The following is a 21110-nucleotide window of genomic DNA, read 5'->3' as shown; positions in this document are numbered from 1 at the left end:
TACTGAACTAATAAGTATATATATATGTATATCTGAAGTGGACGTAGAATATTACTTATTGTAAAATTTATTCATAGAAATTTTAATGTCTTTTTCAGATGATTTACAATGGTTGCAAGTTTCCTGTGACCCATGCCATACTGTGGAACAAAAGTGGAAAAATTCTGCAAAATATAAATTTTGGACGAAATAAAGGACGGTTCTATTAACACTGACGAATATATGAACAAAGTCTTGCACTAAGGATCGTTGAAATATATTTTTTAACAAATTATATAATTATTTTATTTACTTTCAGATTCACCAATTTTCACCGCTCATAGCATCCATTCCATATGCTGGGTGACCCAGGTTTCCGGATCCCAGTTTCAACTCTAGGCTTCTGTCTCTTGGAACTGGTCCTAGCAACCTGCATTTTTATCGGTAGGTACCTATGAATTTGTCTGTGCACTGTATAGACAACTAACATTTCTTGTAAATGTAAGAAAAGGTTTGTTGTCTATACAAGGTGGTACAGTAGGATTAAAGGCTGAGCCACGCCAGATACGTGTACGTAGACGTGCGCATAGCATACGCGGTGTAAATGACGAATCCTCATTAGAGATTACACCGCTTGTGTGACGTGTTACCCGTGTGTGTCTAGCGGTGTATCATCTCTTTTGAAGATTCGTACTTTACAGCGCGCACGCCACGCACACGTCTACGTACACGTATCTGGCGTGGCTCAGCCTTTAATCCTACTGAACCACCTTGTATAGACAACAAACCTTTTTTTACATTTACAAGAAATGTTAGTTGTCTATACAGTGCACGGACAAATTCATAGGTACCGATAAAAATATAACACGTTAACGCAATTGTATATTTATTAGAGAGTACCATAAATGCAGTTGCTGTAACTAACTTTCTTGTTCTATCAACCATTTAATGAAGTTTACATAAATGAAGAGAATGTAATATATATCAGATGACTTGTATTCTTAACGATACCTATTATTGGCCTAACTAAAGTTTTATAACCTTTACAAGAATTTCTTGTGGAGTTTACATTATTTTGTTTATTTAGACACTTCATTTGTTATAAATACTGAATAATCTAGTAATACACACAATTTGACTCTGTGACCCTTGCAATATTATTATTTTATGATACGTAATGTATATATTACCTTTACAAGAATATATTGTCAAGTTCACATTTCATTTATTAAGCTCTGCAAGAAAATATTATTTATTTGTACGGTCCACGTGTTATGATTACTAAATATTCTAGTAATACACGCTATTTTAATGTGTGGCAATTACAAGATAACTAGTTCACTAAGCTCAACGCATTTAAACAGACTGGTTTAGTTATTTATACTATGTGAACAATTGTCCCAGAATTTACTAGATTTTCTCGTTCAGATTACACTATTTAGGTATCATGGACGAGACTTTTTTCTCCGTGCTGTCCTTTTTGGTACACTTTGACATTATTTATTTATTATTTGTATATTATGAGTAATAAAATATTAAATGCCAAAAATGACCGTCGGTGGGCGTGTCCCGCACCCAGAATTTGCAAAACAAAAAATCATAACTCAAGATGGAGTTGTTGATCGCAGTTGTTATAGATATTCACGTATAAGGTATTAGTTAACCTATCATATTTTCTGTATAAAAATAATATGTTAGCTAAACTCATTGAGTAAAGACAAATTTACCATGTGTCCCGGGCTAGTGACTGATTTCGGTGTAAATTTTTAAACATGACAGTACTCTTACAAATTAGTAGATCAGGGACATAGTAGCACAAATATAGTAAGTTTTAGCTATATTTTAACCATTCAATGTAGAGGAGATGAAGTACCTTTTTATAAAGGGGACTTTTTGAAGGTTTCTCAGTCGTTCGCTGGGTTTGGTCCCGTGTTTTTTAACATTCGGTGGATCAATTTACTCCCACAGTTTAGGTGCATTTGTTGTTATGTAAGGTACTAATAAATCCTTGAAAGTATGTTATTACGTCATTATGACATCTCCTCTGTATCATGCAGACTATTGCAGTTATCTTCAAAAAAGCTATAAAATTTGATATCAGTGGAGTTGATTTCCGTGGTTTCGGTGGATTTTTTGACCACCGATATCAAAAAAAGTGACCACCGACTTCGATTGCCACGTTGTAAACTGATTAAATGTCCATTATTTTGTAACATTTCATACTTAAATAGTAGGATACACTTTAAAAAACATAGAACTATGTTTCTAAGCAAATTCCGCCATACTATGGGTACAAAATTCTCTACTCGATAATGACTAGCATATTACCATGTTAAATTTAGTAAAATTGCGCGATTATGAGCCTTTTTTTACATGACCCGTCATCGAATTAAAATGAAAAATATCAATAAATTGAATAATAAGTTATATATTAAGTTGAAATGTGGAATAATATGTAAAAAATTGAATTCGGTGGTGCAAATTGATTACAGTGCCCATACATAATTTCGGTGATTTCAAAATGTCAGATTTCTTACAAACTATAAGGTTCTAATGGACGCCTCCACCACCAATATTTTTTATATTTAGGCTAGATTTTAGTAAATTGACTAACATATCATTAAAGTAGTAAATAAAAATCAGCACCGAAATCAGGCACCGAATGTCATCCCTGAGAATCGCCCAATTCACGTATCTTAATATCCTATTACCTTTTCTTAATAACTAAGTTTCAAAAACAGATAAGTAGTTCGATTTATATGAGCCTGTAATATCCTGAACAAATTGGATTCCCAGGTGTTCGTTGGAAAAACAATATTATGCAATATCTGGACCTGAAAAGAAAAGGTTATGAGCCCCATCTACGGGACATATGCCGGTCTTGCCTTATAAATAGAAAAATGCTTATATGTTCAAAATTTCAACGTTGTTTTATTAATTATCTAGCACATTCTGCCCTGTTATTACGTAAAATAACAATGATCATGATTTTGGGACTTAGTCTCATATGAAATTACGCGACAACAAGCACTAGACGGTCTTTCCGTACTCATCGCGGGAGGACGGTCAACCCGCCGAGCCTTAAGAAATTTTATTTTTATCACGTAAAAATACCTAATTTCACCAAAATGTTGTAAAAGCTTTGTAAAATATAATATTTGCTGTCCCTTAGGACCATGCGCATTACGCCAGACTACATTAATTATAGAGTTTTATCCACTCAAACTTTATTTCAAATAAACTATGCCGGTCTTGCCCGCACTGACCTTATAATAACTTTGAAGTCGACACTGCTCCTGCATTTTGACACAAAGTTTGACGGCTTGAAAAAACACGTCTATGGTTCACATGTTTGTTCCTGGGTTGTTAAGTAAATAAGTACGGAATTAAACACTTTATTGTACCACCAAAATAAAACAGACAACAACAGAACAATTATATAAAGCGTAGCTAACATAGTACTCGTACATTCCTACTATCTAAATAAGTTGATCACAATTTACAATGTAATGTCCTTCATAGGTACGTTAAAACCCAAAAACACGTGAGCGTCAGAATGGCGGGTGTACATCAAGCAATCCTGGTGTCGTATACGTCAGGAGTTAGTGCTAGCAATGTGCCAAATGTGCGCCAAAATTTGAGCAATGTGCTCTTTAAACTCCAGAGATATTTAAGAAATTAATGACACCCGCCATTCTGACGTCAGGTTGGCGGGTGTACTTCCAGTTCTAGCTAATGGCTGCTTACTCGAGGGTGAAAGTACTGCCTAAGGTTAGTGCTCGCAATGTGCTTCCACATGTATGAAATACACACTAATTCAGAGAGCCGTTGAAGAGTAATATGGGATTAACCTAACCTTAGGCAGTACTTTCACCCTCGAGTTAGCAGCCATTAGCTAGAACTGGAAGTACACCCGCCAACCTGACGTCAGAATGGCGGGTGTCATTAATTTCTTAAATATCTCTGGAGTTCAAAGAGCACATTGCTCGAATTTTGGCGCACATTTGGCACATTGCTAGCACTAACTCCTGACGTATACCACACCAGGATTGCTTGATGTACACCCGCAATTCTGGCGCTCACAAAAACACAATACGTTTTTGGGAAATTAACTATAGACTTATCGTGGCATATTTAATGTAGGGTTTTGAAGAACTTTGCACGACCTTGTAAATGACAAATAACAGGTGCCGTAGCCGAATGGCATTTCTGTAACGCAAAATGAAAACGAAACGCTGCGAAAGGTTGTCTGGCTCTGTCGCGCCAATACGTAAGAACGATAGAGATAGCTACCATAGAAACTGAGACTAAAAATTAACCTGCACTTTTTTGACAAGATAATCCATGGTGTCCCAGTTGGTCCACGTCTGTGCCGCAAGAACATACTTATACATGTATGGCATACACTCAGAGCAAAAAAATATTTTTCTTAAATCTGTCGGCATACACATCCAAACTCCGAGTCGCAAGCCAGTCGCCAGTATAAGGGAGGTCGAATCCAAGAAAATACCAGTATTGGGTGCGAGATGGGCATGTAGCCAGTAACCGTCTTCCCGGGCTCCAACCTCCAAAAACCTCGCGAGTCGCGTGTTCTGGAGCTGTAAAGTTGTTCAGAAGAGTATTGTAAGATAAATCACAGTAAACATTATCCCAACAACTTTTTGATTTTAGATTGTCAGGAATTGTCCAGGGTAAATCACAATAAACATTATACCAACAACTTTTTGATTTTAGATTGTCTGGAATTGTCTAGAGTAAATCACAATAAACATTTTCCCAACAACTTTTTGACTTTAGATTGTCAGGAATTGTCCAGGGCAAATCACAATAAACATTATCTCAACAACTTTTTGATTTTAGATTGTCAAATTATAAACTGACATTTTTTACGTCAAATTGGAGTAGAAAAAGGGAGTTTCTTAGAGCACGCAGGATGGTTGTCTCGCAACCACCTTTCTTGCCAAAAACCAAGCTGAATTGGTTTCACGTGCAATACAAATTTTACACACAATAAAGCAGCAAGCAAGACAGGTAAAGCCGGTCTGCCATATATTTCTCAGTGGTGATGAGAGACGCTCTTAATTACATATTATAATGTAACTTACGAGTATCGATGAACTAAATATCGGAAGGAAGTCACTAGTGTCCGTTCGTTCTATAAAAATAACTAGGTATACTTATCAGTTATCAAGGTGTTGATTAGTGTGACAGGTAACATGTCAGAATGCAATTTATTTATAAAATGTCAGTCTAGATAAACAAAAAGGTGAGTTTTTACTACAAAACTAGGTTCGAACTATTTTCGATTAACAAACTATTATAGGTATAGGATAACAATGATGTGACCAAAATAAAAGGATTTAGGAAAACTTGATGATATTCATGATTAGTAACTAGTTTAACAACACGTAACATAGTGTTTTGGCAATAGGAAAACGAGTTCGAAAAAACATGTTTTGTATTACGTCCATTGAAACAACTTGTATTTAACTGATTTTCGGCATTTTGGCGGTTAAGTATTAGCCTGTGTGGTGACGGGTTAAGAATTTCACCACCCCCTTTCTTCCCGTGGGTGTCGTAGAAGGCGACTATGGGATATGGGTTAAATTGTGGCGTAGGCGAGAGGCTGGCAACCTGTCACTGCAATGTCACAGTTTCGTTTTCTTTCAACCCCTTATTTGCCAAGAGTGGCACTGAAGCTTTAGTAGTTTCATGTGTTCTGCCTACCCCTTTATGGGATACAGGCGTGATTGTATGTATGTAAGTATTAGATTTAGATACTTTAATTGAACCTGCGGTTGACGATATTATACGCCTTTAAGATAAGAAGAAGCTCCCTAGAGTTCATTATTAGAATTATTGATGAGTCAGAATTTTAAGTTTTTGATTCGGTTTCAATTCCATCGCATTTTTTTTAAAGCTTTTGCAATAAAACGAAACTTTTACCATAATTAAATGTTCAATAATAAAAGTAATGTGCTGTCTACATGTAAAGGATTCAAATAAATAATTTGCTTCACTTGAAAGAAATTTAACAATGCTGTCAATTAACTTTGTTGTAAGATGTCTACAATGTTTCATAGAAATGAACGTGGCATTGAATTGATTAGTCCCAAAGTAATCAGTTTTAACAATCACACACACACACACGCGCATTTATGTTTTTGATAGGATAAACACACATACAAATAGATTCAAATTAGACTACAACTAAACCATCTGCATTATAATGTTAACCTACATAACCTCTCATACAATAGTATAGTCAAGTATGTCACTCTCCTGCATCTTTTCAGCTACCTATATCTACCTACTTAAAAAATCACGTCAATTCGTCGTTTCGTCAGTCCTTCACCTTGAAAGACTGACAAACAAACAGACACAACACTTTCACATTTATAATATTAGTATGGATTTAACAGACACTTTTTAAGGTTCCGTAATCAACTAGGAACCCTTATAGTTTCGCCATGTCTGTCTGTACGTCCGTCCGTCCGTCCGCGGATAATCTCAGTGACCGTTAACACTAGAAAGCTGAAATTTGGTACCAATATGTAAATCAATCACGCTGACAAAGGGCATAAGCTTGTATTATATATAATCAAATAATTATATATAAGACAAGCTTATGCCCGCGGCTTCGTTCGCGTTATAGAGATAAAATATTTTTAAGAAAAAAAAACCGTCGCCTTTCGGGTTCTGGTGAAAGCTACTTGCGAATATTGGATTATGTAGAAATGTGTAGGTATTGTTTAAAACTGCTTTTAATGCTTTAATTATTAGATGATAAGGTTAAGGTTAAGGTTTGAGGAGTTTCCTCAATTCCTCATGAATCCGATTATAAGAAATCGAAGCTTGACAAACTTTGACTTGAAAACTCAATATGCTTAACAAACATAACTAAATAAATGTCACTGTTCTGGACTTAAAGGCATGCTTTTCTTACAAAAATACCAAAGTCACTATGAGTGTGCTGTTCAGATTTGAGGAGTTCGGTTCTGACCATCATCAGCAGTTCTACTGCACCAAATATCACTGTTCTGGACGTAAGTGCATGCTGTTCTTATAAGAATACCAAAGTCACTGTAAGTGTGCCATTCAGATTTGAGGAGTTTGGTTCTGACCATGATCAGAATATCCACTGCACCAAATATCACTGTTCTAGACGTAAGTGCATGCTGTTCTTATAAAAATACCAAAGTAACTACAAGCGTGCCGTTTAGATTTGAGGAGTTCGGTTCTGACCATCATCAGCAGTTCCACTGCACCAAATATCACTGTTCTAGACGTAAGTGCATGCTGTTCTTATAAAAATACCAAAGTCACTATGAGTGTGCTGTTCAGATTTGAAGAGTTCTGTTCTGACCATCATCAGCAGTTCCACTGCACCAAATGTCACTGTTCTGGACGAAAGTGCATGCTGTTCTTATAAAAATACCAAAGTCACTATGAGTGTGCCGTTCAGATTTGAAGAGTTCTGTTCTGACCATCATCAGCAGTTCCACTGCACCAAATGTCACTGTTCTGGACGAAAGTGCATGCTGTTCTTATAAAAATACCAAAGTCACTATAAGTGTGCCGTTCAGATTTGAGGAGTTTGGTTCTGACCATCATCAGCAGTTCCACTGCACCAAATGTCACTGTTCTGGACGAAAGTGCATGCTGTTCTTATAAAAATACCAAAGTCACTATGAGTGCGCCGTTCAGATTTGAGGAGTTCGGTTCTGACCATCATCAGCAGTTCCACTGCACCAAATGTCACTGTTCTGAACGAAAGTGCATGCTGTTCTTATAAAAATACCAAAGTCACTATGAGTGTGCCGTTCAGATTTGAAGAGTTCTGTTCTGACCATCATCAGCAGTTCCACTGCACCAAATGTCACTGTTCTGGACGAAAGTGCATGCTGTTCTTATAAAAATACCAAAGTCACTATAAGTGTGCCGTTCAGATTTGAGGAGTTTGGTTCTGACCATCATCAGCAGTTCCACTGCACCAGATGTCACTGTTCTGGACGAAAGTGCATGCTGTTCTTATAAAAATACCAAAGTCACTATAAGTGTGCCGTTCAGATTTGAGGAGTTTGGTTCTGACCATCATCAGCAGTTCCACTGCACCAAATGTCACTGTTCTTGACGAAAGTGCATGCTGTTCTTTCTTATAAAAATACCAAAGTCACTATAAGTGTGCCGTTCAGATTTGTGGAGTTTGGTTCTGACCATCATCAGCAGTTCCACTGCACCAAATGTCACTGTTCTGGACGAAAGTGCATGCTGTTCTTATAAAAATACCAAAGTCACTATGAGTGCGCCGTTCAGATTTGAGGAGTTCGGTTCTGACCATCATCAGCAGTTCCACTGCACCAAATGTCACTGTTCTGAACGAAAGTGCATGCTGTTCTTATAAAAATACCAAAGTCACTATGAGTGTGCCGTTCAGATTTGAAGAGTTCTGTTCTGACCATCATCAGCAGTTCCACTGCACCAAATGTCACTGTTCTGGACGAAAGTGCATGCTGTTCTTATAAAAATACCAAAGTCACTATAAGTGTGCCGTTCAGATTTGAGGAGTTTGGTTCTGACCATCATCAGCAGTTCCACTGCACCGAATGTCACTGTTCTGGACGAAAGTGCATGCTGTTCTTATAAAAATACCAAAGTCACTATGAGTGTGCCGTTCAGATTTGAGGAGTTCGGTTCTGACCATCATCAGCAGTTCCACTGCACCAAATGTCACTGTTCTGGACGAAAGTGCATGCTGTTCTTATAAAAATACCAAAGTCACTATGAGTGTGCCGTTCAGATTTGAAGAGTTCTGTTCTGACCATCATCAGCAGTTCCACTGCACCAAATGTCACTGTTCTGGACGTAAGTGCATGCTGTTCTTATAAAAATACCACAAAAATACCAAAGTAACTATAAGTGCACTGCTTTACCTGTATTAGTGAGACAAATAAGACCTCTATAACTGAGATAAGCTTTTTCGACTGCACAGTGCACACTCACATTTACCTCTATAAGTGAGACAGAGTGTATTTTTATATAGTCTCAGTAATAGAGCTCTATTACTGAGACTATATTTGAAAAATTACATTCACTTCATTGTTTGTTTAGAATGGTATAGGAATTTACCTCTGTATTTGAGACACAGTCAATCCATGACCTTAGTAACATTTTAATTAATTGTTTGTCATTAATTGTACATATATGTAGGTATAAAGAGGTAAGGTAACTTATGATCGAAAGTTATTTTATATGTCGGTGTATGAAGCATTTTGTCCAGCACTGTAGTCATTGTGAATTGATGTGTAAGGGTCTCCCCAAACCTATCGACGCGGAATATGCTCTAGCCGACCAAAAATCACTCGTTAGTTCATCTTCATAGATGCTTTCGCGACATCGATTTTTAGTCGGTGAAAGCCATGAAATCGGCTTCGCCAATAGGTTTGAGGAAACCCTATCCAATAAATAAACCCTTTGTAATTTGACGATCCAATCCAGGAGATTTATTAGAAATGGTATGGAATTGTAATACCTACTTTTAAGAACTATGCACAGTGAGCTGCAGAAGTGGATGGCGAATTTATAATATTTCCATGCAATTTTGCAGGTCACTGTACGATTTAACACATACAAAATAGCGTAGGTACTATACTTGACGATCATAATATGAATTCCTTAAACGATCGTAGATTGTCATGCAAATTTTATTTTAGTTTCCGTATAAAACATAATGTAGTATTGCTTATGAATAAATAATTTACAGTCTAATTATCATAGGAGGTAGGGCTGGTAGGGCATAGCGAATGATATTCCGCTTTGTGTGTTAGGGCACAGCACAGCGGATATCGTCTCACTCGAATCTAGAGCAGAGCCCAACTGGGGTAGTACCTCCGCCTTACAGAAGTCCGCAGCCAAATAGCACTAGACCCTACTCATAGTGCCTGCCGGTGAGTAAGGCTGCCAGAGCTCAACGAGGGTGCGGTGTGCTGGATGACGGGAGGACTTACGGAACTAACTTGTTCCGTCTATTTGTCCTTTGAGTCGTCGGCAACCCGAACCCTCCTTGGAACTTATACACTCCTTTTTGCTGTGTACCTACTTAACACAGCAAAAGGGAATGTACAAGTTTCTAATGGGTGGCAACGCGCATGTGACAAGAATGTACTTGAGTTGCAGGCGTCCATAGGTTACGATGACCGCTTTCTATCAGGCGGACCGTATGCTTGTTTGCTACCGACGTAGTATAAAAAAAATTGTATTATGAAATAAATTAATCTTGTCTAAATGTGCCTAAGATGTTAAAAAACGGCCAAGTGCGAGTTGTACTCGCGTTGCAAGGGTTCCGTACACTACAAGAAGGGCTTCCCCCTTCGAGTCCCAAGCATCTATATGTACCTATTTACTTATATTTTACAGACATCATATGATGTCGCAGGGACTCGAATGGTTAATTCAATTTGAGAACAATAAAACGGGTATTTTTTGCCTATTTTCTTAAATTACTTTAAAAAAATCTTGACAAAAAATTATTTAAAAACATATTTTTGAAACTTAGTATCTCGCTCACGCTCTTTCATTTGATATGTAACACAATAGGTACGTATACTTCAAAAAACTTCGGTTTTTAATTTTCACTTTTAAATTACATGTCCATCTTTGGCTCAAAGGCCTGTGCCAAAATTTCAAGTTGATCGGTTGAGTAGTTTTGGAGAAAATTAGCTGTGACAGACGGACAGACAGACGCACGAGTGATCCTATAAGGGTTCCGTTTTTCCTTTTTGAGGTACAGAACCCTAAAAACTGAGTTATTGAATTATGGAATAGTTTCTTATTAGATATTCATGTAATCATTTGTGTACCTACACAAACACTGAAAATAAACATTGTACCCGTTTGAAATTATGAAATTTCCAGAATTAAGTGTAATATAATTATTTGAATTAGAAGAAACGTAACTTATTGCTGGATATAACTTTCCTCAAATGTTAATTTAATATTATAGTTCAACTTAAAACATCGAAGTGCTGGGCGTCCTAGCCGTGTGATTCAAATTTAAAAACATGGTTCTTCAGCACTCGCTCGCTTGATAAAATGTTAAAAATAACACTGCTTCGGGTTTCATGCTCAACCATCTTTTAAGTATTTGCTTACCAACTTAATCTTTTTTTTTATGAAGCTGTAGGTACCTGAATTTTCCACCCATAACGCCAACCTATCTTCTTCGTTAACCGGCAATCGGAACACTGAAATTTCTCCGGATAGATTTTTGCAGTTCACCTATGCACATGTACACGGCATTTTTATAATTTATGTCAAGTTGAAAACCAGAATGACAAATATTGTCACTGTGTCAAATTGAACAAAACTTATTTAATCTATGAAATCTGTCGACAACCCAAGTCCAGCGCCATCTGATGTGACATTTTAACAATAATTAGTTGGCTATAAAGCTATCGCAACTTAATGAATGCTTGTGAATTCCGAAACTGTCAAAGCAGCAGAAACTCAAAATGATTTGAGGCAAAAGGACGTAACTCCATGAAAAAGAACTGCTAGAGTCATCTAGCGACAGCCAAGCAATTCACGTAGTCCGTTACACAATTGACTTAGACCGTAGCGCTCTATAACACTATATCCTCTTTGATGCTACTAACCTTTTATGTTGACTTTTATGCACAGTCAGCTACAGAGAGATGTATCCACTTTTTCATCTTATTGCAATGCAATAATAAAATCTTATACTTTTAAACGAGCAATTCTTGTATATTTATTTATATATACCGACGATCTCGGAAACCGCTCTAACGATTTCGCTGAAATTTGTTATGTGGGGGTTTTCGGGGGTAAAAAATCGATCTAGCGTAGCCTTAGATCCCGGAAAACGCGAATTTTCGAGTTTTCATGAGTTTTTCTTTTGCGTTAGTAAACGTAAAATATGGTCGTTAATTTCGCCGCGCCTGCATCGATTCCGCTTAGCTCAGTCGTACGAGGTCGGTCTAATGTACGCAGATAGATCGTAGGTGTCAGGGTTTCGAATCCCGGCCAGAAATTAAGTTTTTGTTTTTTGTCTTTTTTTTTGTTTTTGTATATAAAAGAGTTTTTTTTTATCTAAAGACGTGATATATTAAAATAGAACCGAGCGAAGCTCGGTCGCCCAGATATTGAATAAGTGAATACATAATCTCTGTACTCAACTGTACCATAGCATGATAACTGACTGTGTTTTGTTGTTCAATAGGAATTCCCGAAGCTAGATGATGTGCACCCATTCTATGCTGACCTGATGAATGTGCTGTACGATAAGGACCACTACAAGCTTGGTCTCGGCCAGCTGAACACCGCTCGCCATCTCATTGACAAGTAAATACGCTATTGTCTATCTAGTCTTCAACAGAATGACATGATAAGAGTTTTGAATGATTCACGGTTATCACATTAGACTTATATTGACGGGGATATAGACCGTGATTACCTTTTTGATTTTTGTCGAGCTCCCGATATTTCGACGCAGTTGCATGCATCATGATCACGGAAAACTGACAAAGGCGTGCGACGAAGGGTGGATGTTAAAGTTGCATGGACAGCGCGCGATCTACCCTCCTTCGCGCGCATCGGCTGTGTTCACTTTCAGCGTCACCACCAGTCGCATTCACACTCGATGGTCTGTCCAAACACACTACACTCAGTGTCACTACGTTTGTTCAATTCTGACTTCACCGGTTTTTTACTCAAACAAATCACTGGATTCCATACATTAGATAGTTTGAAGCCATCCTCACTCAAAAGGTAATCAAGGTCTATATCCCGGTTAATATAAGTAGAATGACATGATGTCATGATCTTCAGCATTGAGGAAACAACTAAAGAAGAAGATGCTACTGTCTTACTGGATCTTATTATTTTAGTTTAGGCATATTTCAAAAAATAAAATAAAACTAGAAAAATAGACAATGCCTAATCAAAGACATATGTAACTCCGTATAAACGGATAAAGTCTAAGAAAAAAACATACCTCAAAACCATAATGAAAAAGGTACGGTGGCCAAGATGGCGTTACTCCTTTGGGGAACGCTCGCTCGGCTAGATGGGGCTAATATAAATATTTGACATTTTAACACATATCAAGCTAAGAACATGGGCCAAATTGTCAAGACTGAGGTTCAAAAGTTTTAAGCCTGTGGCGAGAGATGGCAGTCTATGCACTGTGATTACACATTTTACTTTGACAGTAACTCTCTATAATACTCAATCCTCTTTGGCCATATGTATCTAGAAATGTATTGGCATATGCAAATGTTGTTTTCAGTGGTTTAATAATAATGTTAATTTTTGATTGCCTAGCCAATCTCTGGCAGGCGGACCCTGACGTAGAGCGGCCACCGTAACTTATGGCCTGCAACTCAAGGGTTGTCACATGCGCGTTGCCAACCGATCGATCAGGAATTACTTTAAATTGTTAATAATGACTACCTAATCAGCTTTATAATTTAATTTCAACTACCTTTTGATGTGATGATTGTTTTAAATTGCAGTGTAGCAAAAGACTATGTACGCCTGCTCAAATACGGAGACTCGCTGTACCGCTGCAAGCAGCTGAAACGCGCGGCGCTCGGTCGCATGGCCACCATCATGAAAAGACAGCAAGCCAACCTGGCTTACTTAGAACAGGTTTGTAATATAAGAGACTGTATACACTTGTCCACATACAACTCTCTAATAGCAAAACGCTCGGCGCTCGGTCGCATGGCCCCCATCATGAAACGACAGCAGTATTGTCATAATTAATATTATGTTTTTGCATGCTGTGATTACCTATAAGTGGGGGATCAATTATGAATGGGCTTTTTATAATCTGTAATTAATAGTATGTATATTGTATCTTCTGTTGGTGATCCTAATAAACAAATAAACAAATAAGTCATAAGAAGCGCTGGTTCTTTCGCCACCATAAAATTACCGGAATTTCCCGGGAAATACCGGGAGCATGCCCTACTCAAATTATTAAAAAAACGAACATAAAGTCATTTTGCGCTCGATCGGTTTCGATACAATCGGTCCACACGTGTGAAGTTACCTGCTACTTTACACCATACACATTTAACATTTACATCATTCAGAAAACAACTCACGATATGCACATAACACTTACACTATACACTATACATTTGTTTACGATTTAACGTTGGCAATAAAACTTAAATATAAATATCTGGGCAACCGAGCTTCGCTCGGTTCTGTTTCGTATCCTTGACATGTGTCGCCATCTAGTTCAAAAATGAATAGTACCTACATCGAGCGAAAGAATTCTCAGCCTTAACAACACAACTACTCCATACGAGATGGCGCGCATTTCGCCACAAAAACTCAAATAGTGTATTTTCTATTCGTTTTAGCCTTGACCTGTGTCGCCATCTAGTGTTTGCAATAAATAGTACTTACATCGACCGAAAGAATTCTGTCTTAACAGTACAACTACTGCACACGAGATGGCGCGCGAAGAAAAACGCATGAAAACTCGAAAATTCGCGTTTTCCGGGACCTAAGGATAAGTTAGACCGATTTTTCACCCCAAAAACCCCCACATAACAAATTTCTGCGAAATCGTTAGAGCGGTTTCCGAGATCGTCAGTGTAAATAAATATATATATAAATAAATAAATAAATAAATAAATATACAAGAATTGCTCGTTTAAAAGTATAAGATTATACTCTGATGTGACCTAGGTTCCGGCAGAAAATCAGTGCTTTGGTCGAAAGAGCGAAGCGTATCACTGAGTCGAGACCCTTTTTAACCCCCGACGCAAAAACGAAGGGGTGTTATAAGTTTGACGTGTCTGTCTGTCTGTTTGTCTGTCTGTGTGTGTGTCTGTCTGTGGCATCGTAGCTGCCGAACGGATGAACCGATTTTGATTTAGTTTTTTTTGTCTGAAAGCTGAGTTAGTGTCCTGCTGCAACGCACACAATTGTATTCTGTACTTTTATTTTTTACTATTGTTTGTTTGTTTTTTTCTGTCTTTTATTCATTTTATTGTTGTCTCTTTTTATTATGTTGCGATTAATTTGTGTGTCTCCTTTAATCTGTATATTGTGTGTGTTTGCAGTTTGCCAAATAAATGATTTATCTATCTATCTATTTAAATATAACACCAGGGGCGGCTCACTCCGCGATCCTATCGCCGCGCTACAAGTATATCCTGGCGGCCGCGAGTTCGCGGCCTACTCAGGGGTGGCGCGCATTCTCACGGAATGCACGTTCGCACTTTCTATTGTTACTTTACGTCGCGAGGTTTTTTTAAGCGATGTCCGCGGGTGGAATGGCTAATAATACTTAATTAAATAGACATATTGAATAAAATAAATACCAAAAGATATTCTTATACAGATCTACTACTGATTAAGTCCCACGGAAAAGTTCAATAAGGCTTGTGATGTTGGAACCTTGAACAAAAATATATAAATACAGCGTATATACCTAGAAAGTACTCAAGACTTGAATATAATAGTATAACATTTAATGTGAGTATTAATTCGTTTAGATCCATTGGTAACCCTATCACCGGACGCCGCGCACGTGCGGCTCGTTTCTTTGTAAGAATGTTGTAGGTATTTAAAAAGGCGGCATTTCGGAAACATCAAAGCAGTGGGCCTTCTGTACTTGTACTATTATATATTCTGTGATAACACACATTCCAACCAACCATTCCACCGTTCAAAACCATTCTGTCAGTGACTGAGTGAGTGATTTTTATTGTACGTCTTCAGGTGAGGCAGCATTTAGCCCGTCTGCCCTCCATCGACCCCTACACTAGGACTATCATCATCTGCGGGTTCCCCAACGTTGGCAAATCTAGCTTCATCAACAAGGTACATATAATATTATATCCTTTTCTGTTTTTTTTTTTTTTTTTATATAACGTCGGTGGCAAACAAGCGTACGGCCCGCCTCATGGAAAGCGGTCACCGTAACCTATGGACGCCTGCAACTCAAAGAGTGTCACATGCGCGTTGCCACCCCATTAGAAACTTGTACATCCCCCTTTGCTGTGTTAAATACACAGCAAAAAGGAGTGTACAAGTTCTAAGGAAGGTTCGGGTTGCCGACGACTCAAAGGACAATAGACGGAATAAGTCAGTTCCGTAGGTCCTCCCGTCATCAGCACACCACACCCTCGTTGAGCTTTGGCAGCCTTACTCACCGACAGGAACACAACACTATGAGTAGGGTCTAGTGCTATTTGGCTGCGGTCTTCTGTAAGGCGGAGGTACTACCCCAGTTGGGCTCTGCTCTAGATTCGAGCGAGACGATATCCACTGTGCTGTGCCCTACCACACAAAGCGGAATAACATTCGCTATGCCCTACCTCCTACCTTTTCTGTTCTTTCTCCCTTGTTTCAAATATGTTTAGTTACTTATTCCTCTATGATCAATAACCAGAATTTGTCGTAAGACGTATATTTATTTTCCCCTCACTAGCTCGGAAACACGTGTTTTGTCCTTTAATACCAGCGGGTAAAAACGCATTTTATCCACTAGTGGGTAAAGTAATTTGACCTTGAATAAAGACAAATTAACTGCTTTAAAATTGATAAAAGTAAGTGAATCTAGTAATAAAGATGATTTACCACCTGTGGCACTACTGGAAGCAGTGTTAAACGCATTTTTTGCGTTGTAGTTTCCTCGCTATAGTGAGGGGAAAAGTTTTGTGTTACACTCGGGTGCAAATGTATTTTACTTCTCGTGTGTTAAAAAACTCGCAAGTTCAGGATTCTATTCTCGAACCACTCGCTTCGCTCGTGGTTCAACTATAGAATCCTTTCACTTGCTCGTTTTTCAATTTCACACTCGGCGTTAAAATACAACTTTGCCCCCTTGTATAACAAATAACTATTGTTTTATTACTATATTTCAGATAACCCGCGCCGACGTGGAAGTGCAACCATACGCGTTCACGACAAAGAGCTTGTACGTGGGACACACAGACTACAAATACTTGAGGTGGCAGGTAAACAAACAATCTTCTATTATATTTGTCTCATCATCATCCTCCTTGCGTTGTCCCGGCATTTGCCACGGCTCATGGGAGCCTGGGGTCCGCTTTGACAACTAATCCCAAGATTTGGCATAGGCACTAGTTTTACGAAAGCGACTGCCATCTGACCTTCCAACCCGAAGGGTAACTAGGCCTTATTGGAATTAGTCCGGTTTCCTCACGATGTTTTCTTTCACCGAAAAGCGACTGGCAAATATCAAATGACATTTCGCACATAAGTTCCGAAAAACTCATTGGTACGAGCCGGGGTTCGAACCCGCGACCTCCGGATCGAAAGTCGCACGTTCTTACCGCTAGGCCACCAGCGCTTCTCAATCTTCTTCAATTATATTTGTCTATTGTTCAATATGAAAATATTGTATCATCAATATATATTTATATTTTTCTGGCACGAAGTAGTGACTTCCTTCCGATATTTAGTTCATCGATAAGTTACATAACACGTCATTAATTTTTGTCATGGCACTGATGAGTAGTTTCATGTGCTCTGCGTACCCCGTTTAGGGAATATAGGCTTGAATTTATGTGTAAATAACATTAATGTTTTATAAAAATGTCACATATTTGAAAATAAATGGACAATAATAATATATCTAACCATATTTTAATAGTTTACATAATTTCTTACATGATTATTCAAGATTTTAGGGATTATTATGAGGGGTAATTAATAACCTTATGTAAGGCTATTTATCGATAAAAGGATTGTCGATGTTAATATTTTGTCTAGCACTTACAACTTGACGTTCGTGCCAGAAAAATATCTAGGTTTAGGGCCCATTTAGACGGTACGAAAACTCGCATACGAGTTTTATTACATTGCGGTATTTGATGGCTGTGCAAAATTGCATGTACCCTCAACAGTCCGCAATGTAACTAGAATCGCATGCGAGTTCGCACGCCGTCTAAATCAGGCCATAGTCATCACTCATCAAACATTCAAACAAATTACTTCCTAAATCATAAATAAATAAATAAAATAATCTTCAAATAATTTTAAACATTTATAGTCGTTTGGTATAGTAAATACTATCTCACCAAAAACATACCCGTTAAAAAGGGGGCCAAGTTCCCGTCGGCTAATTGTTCCCCTGAAAAAGGGTTGAAATCCAATCCAATACCAAGTTTAGATGCAACTTAAAATATGGTATAGTTGTGAAAATACGTAGGTACTTGGTTAAAAATATCTAAAATTATCACTACAACCATGTCAAAATGACAAGCTGTAAGAGATTTCTTACAATCTGATTTATAACTTCACTATGACATAGTTTTATAGTGGCGTAGAGTTCCAATTGGTTGACTGTATTTCTAAATTTGAACTTGGGATTACGTAGGTATAATTTCACCTCTGTACTTGCAATAGACTGAGCTACAGGGGGTCAAAATTGGGTCGAAACGGTTCGTGTAAATAGTGCACGGCATGCGCGCGGCCTGCTGCTGGAACTTGGCCTGCGCATTACCGTGCTTAGATCTCAAACAAATGTCTATCTCATGAAAATAATAATTTACTAAGCCTACATTTGTTCATTGGCCCGATCGAAGCTGAATCAAGCCACATGTTTGATGTCAGTCAAAGCGCGGCCGACAGTAAAGTTTGATATTATGGTCGCACGACGTGTAACTAATATATGGTCGTGCATCACCCATGTCAAATACAAAATTAACTTAGCTTCAAAAAAAGTCAGTCAGTCTATCAGATAGATAGATAGATAGATAAATCATTTATTTGGCAAACTCCAAACACACATAATATACAGATTAAAGGAGACACACAAATTAATCGCAACATAGTAAAAAGAGACAGCAATAAAATGAATAAAAGACAGAGAAAAAAAAACATATCAGTCAACTGAACGCCATTATAACTGCCCGGTTAATTGATTGCTTTTTTGTGAAATTCTTGTTTTTTTGTTCAGTTTTTGTATCTTGGATCCCCTTGTACCAAACCTCATAGAACATGACTTGTTGGTTATTAAAACATACTGATTTTGTACATTTTGATGCAAGTGCGATATTTTTAAATATACGTGTAGGTATGGTACAGTCACCGGCAAAAATAAGTGATGATTTCTGTACCTTGTCGCTTTTAATCACTTGACAACTTCGTATGACATTTCAAACAAGATGTTAATGTGACAAGGTACAGAAATCATCACTTACTTATGCCGGTGACTGTACTAGTACAAATGACACTACCAAACGTACATTGTGTTGCAAAAGTGCTGGCAAATTTATCAATGAATTCATTCATAATTTGTCCATGCAATTTCGCTGTTCACATCAAATATTTACAACCGTCCTTTAGATTACATGGCTAACGTCTGTATTAATTAATCACCCGGCCACTTTAATAGTGTGACAAGAAAACATAAAATGTGAGTGTGTTTAGTAAAACGTCCCACTTTGTCGGTTACCATTAAGGCGAGATTTACCTACTTGTATATTTATATGAATAAACAGACAAAGCGGCGTTATAGCAATCGACAAAGTGGGAAGTTTTCCCGTGCACACTCACAAATATTTTTTTGCCCTTCCAATTTGGAAATTTCAGTCAAATATACTAGTATTATTAAGAAAACTTAAATAAAAATTCCATACAATAAATATCATAAGCTAGGCAATTAAAAAAAAGGAAAACTAAAAATCTAAGTCCAAAGAGGCAGTGCCCAAGATGCTGGCAGCATTTCCTCGCTGAATCGCAATAAAATAATTAGATTTGTGCCCTAGTTGAATATTAAGCATATTTTCAATGCATTTATTTCTCAGGTCATAGATACATAGTAAAAGCTCAAATGACATTTTCGCACGTACATCATCATCACGTGAGTCACGTCTGTCTGTGGCATCGTAGCTCCCGAACGGATGAACAGATTTAGATTTAGTTTTTTTTTTGTCTGAAAGCTGTATTAGTCGGAAGTGTTCTTAGCCTTGTTTCATGAAAATCGGGTTACTAAATCGTGGTTATACAACTTTTTTCTACTCGCGAACTGTTGTTCGTCATTTACAGGGTCGTGCACAGATCTTTAAAACCCTACATAAAAGTCTATTCCCCAAGCCAGCGTCCGCCGGCTTCCCGCGAATGCGCGCAGTAACGAAAAAATTGAAAACGCATTGTTTGGCTCTGTAACCATGGCAACGCATTGTTATAACGATACTGCGCCGCGTGCGCGGGAAGGCTTTGGGCAGCTGCGCTGACAGTGCAAACCTTCGCGTCAAAATACAGGAAACAGTGTGAATTTTACGAAAGTTATTCTAGAAAACTATTAAAAACTATGTGGTCTAATGACCGTAGAAAAAGTATTGTATGCGGTGTAACGGTGTTTAACTGAGTCTAAAGATACTCGTGGCGTCTTTATTAACAACTAGCTTTTGCCCGCGGCTTCGCTCACGTTAGAAAGAGACAAAAAGTAGCCTATGTCACTCTCCATCCCTTCAACTATCTCCACTTCAAAAATCAAGACAATTCGTCGCTCCGTTTTGCCGTGAAAGACGGACAAACAGACACACACACTTTCTCATTTATAATATTAGTATGGATTTTCGGCTTCGCCTCAAATTGTTACCCACGCCACTCGTCTTGTTTGACCTCCTTACGCCGGTTGCACAAAATACTATTAACACTATATTATGATTCCACAGGTGATCGACACTCCCGGAATCCTGGACCATCCCCTGGAAGAGAGGAACGTGATAGAAATGCAAGCTGTCACGGCGCTAGCTCATCTCAGGGCCGCCATCTTGTACTTCATCGACCCTTCAGAGCAGTGCGGCCACAGTATAGAGGAGCAGGTGAGATGTCGCTCTCTCGCTCTAACACCACGCGATGGAGATGCAAGCTGTCACGGCGCTAGCTCATCTCAGGGCCGCCATCTTGTACTTCATCGACCCTTCAGAGCAGTGCGGGCACAGTATAGAGGAGCAGGTGAGATGTCGCTCTCTCGCTCTAACACCACGCGATGGAGATGCAAGCTGTCACGGCGCTAGCTCATCTCAGGGCCGCCATCTTGTACTTCATCGACCCTTCAGAGCAGTGCGGGCACAGTATAGAGGAGCAGGTGAGATGTCGCTCTCTCGCTC

At 38.3% G+C, this 21110-nt stretch overlaps 1 protein-coding gene and 1 non-coding gene across 3 annotated transcripts in view; both read left to right on the top strand.

The window, feature by feature from the left end:
- The window catches only part of LOC125238591 (nucleolar GTP-binding protein 1), a 47509-nt gene that overhangs the window by 7300 nt on the left and 19099 nt on the right, over positions 1–21110 (top strand). Inside the window, exons 3-7 of one of the 2 annotated variants that reach the window (XM_048145943.1) lie at positions 12218–12339; positions 13512–13647; positions 15742–15843; positions 16890–16982; positions 20673–20729. In XM_048145943.1, the coding sequence (XP_048001900.1) occupies positions 12218–12339; positions 13512–13647; positions 15742–15843; positions 16890–16982; positions 20673–20729 (510 nt within the window). Of the gene's footprint in view, positions 1–12217; positions 12340–13511; positions 13648–15741; positions 15844–16889; positions 16983–20672; positions 20823–21110 lie in introns of both variants that reach the window. The other variant, XM_048145942.1, reaches the window with a different exon arrangement.
- LOC125239003 lies at positions 18559–18693 on the top strand. The gene has a single exon (XR_007178488.1). It is a non-coding gene; the product is annotated as a small nucleolar RNA SNORA16B/SNORA16A family (small nucleolar RNA).

Source organism: Leguminivora glycinivorella, chromosome 24 (genome assembly GCF_023078275.1).
Source record: "Leguminivora glycinivorella isolate SPB_JAAS2020 chromosome 24, LegGlyc_1.1, whole genome shotgun sequence".
Lineage (NCBI taxonomy): Eukaryota > Metazoa > Arthropoda > Insecta > Lepidoptera > Tortricidae > Leguminivora > Leguminivora glycinivorella.
Note: the sequence above shows the minus strand (reverse complement) of the source record. Positions and strands in the feature narration are given on the sequence as shown.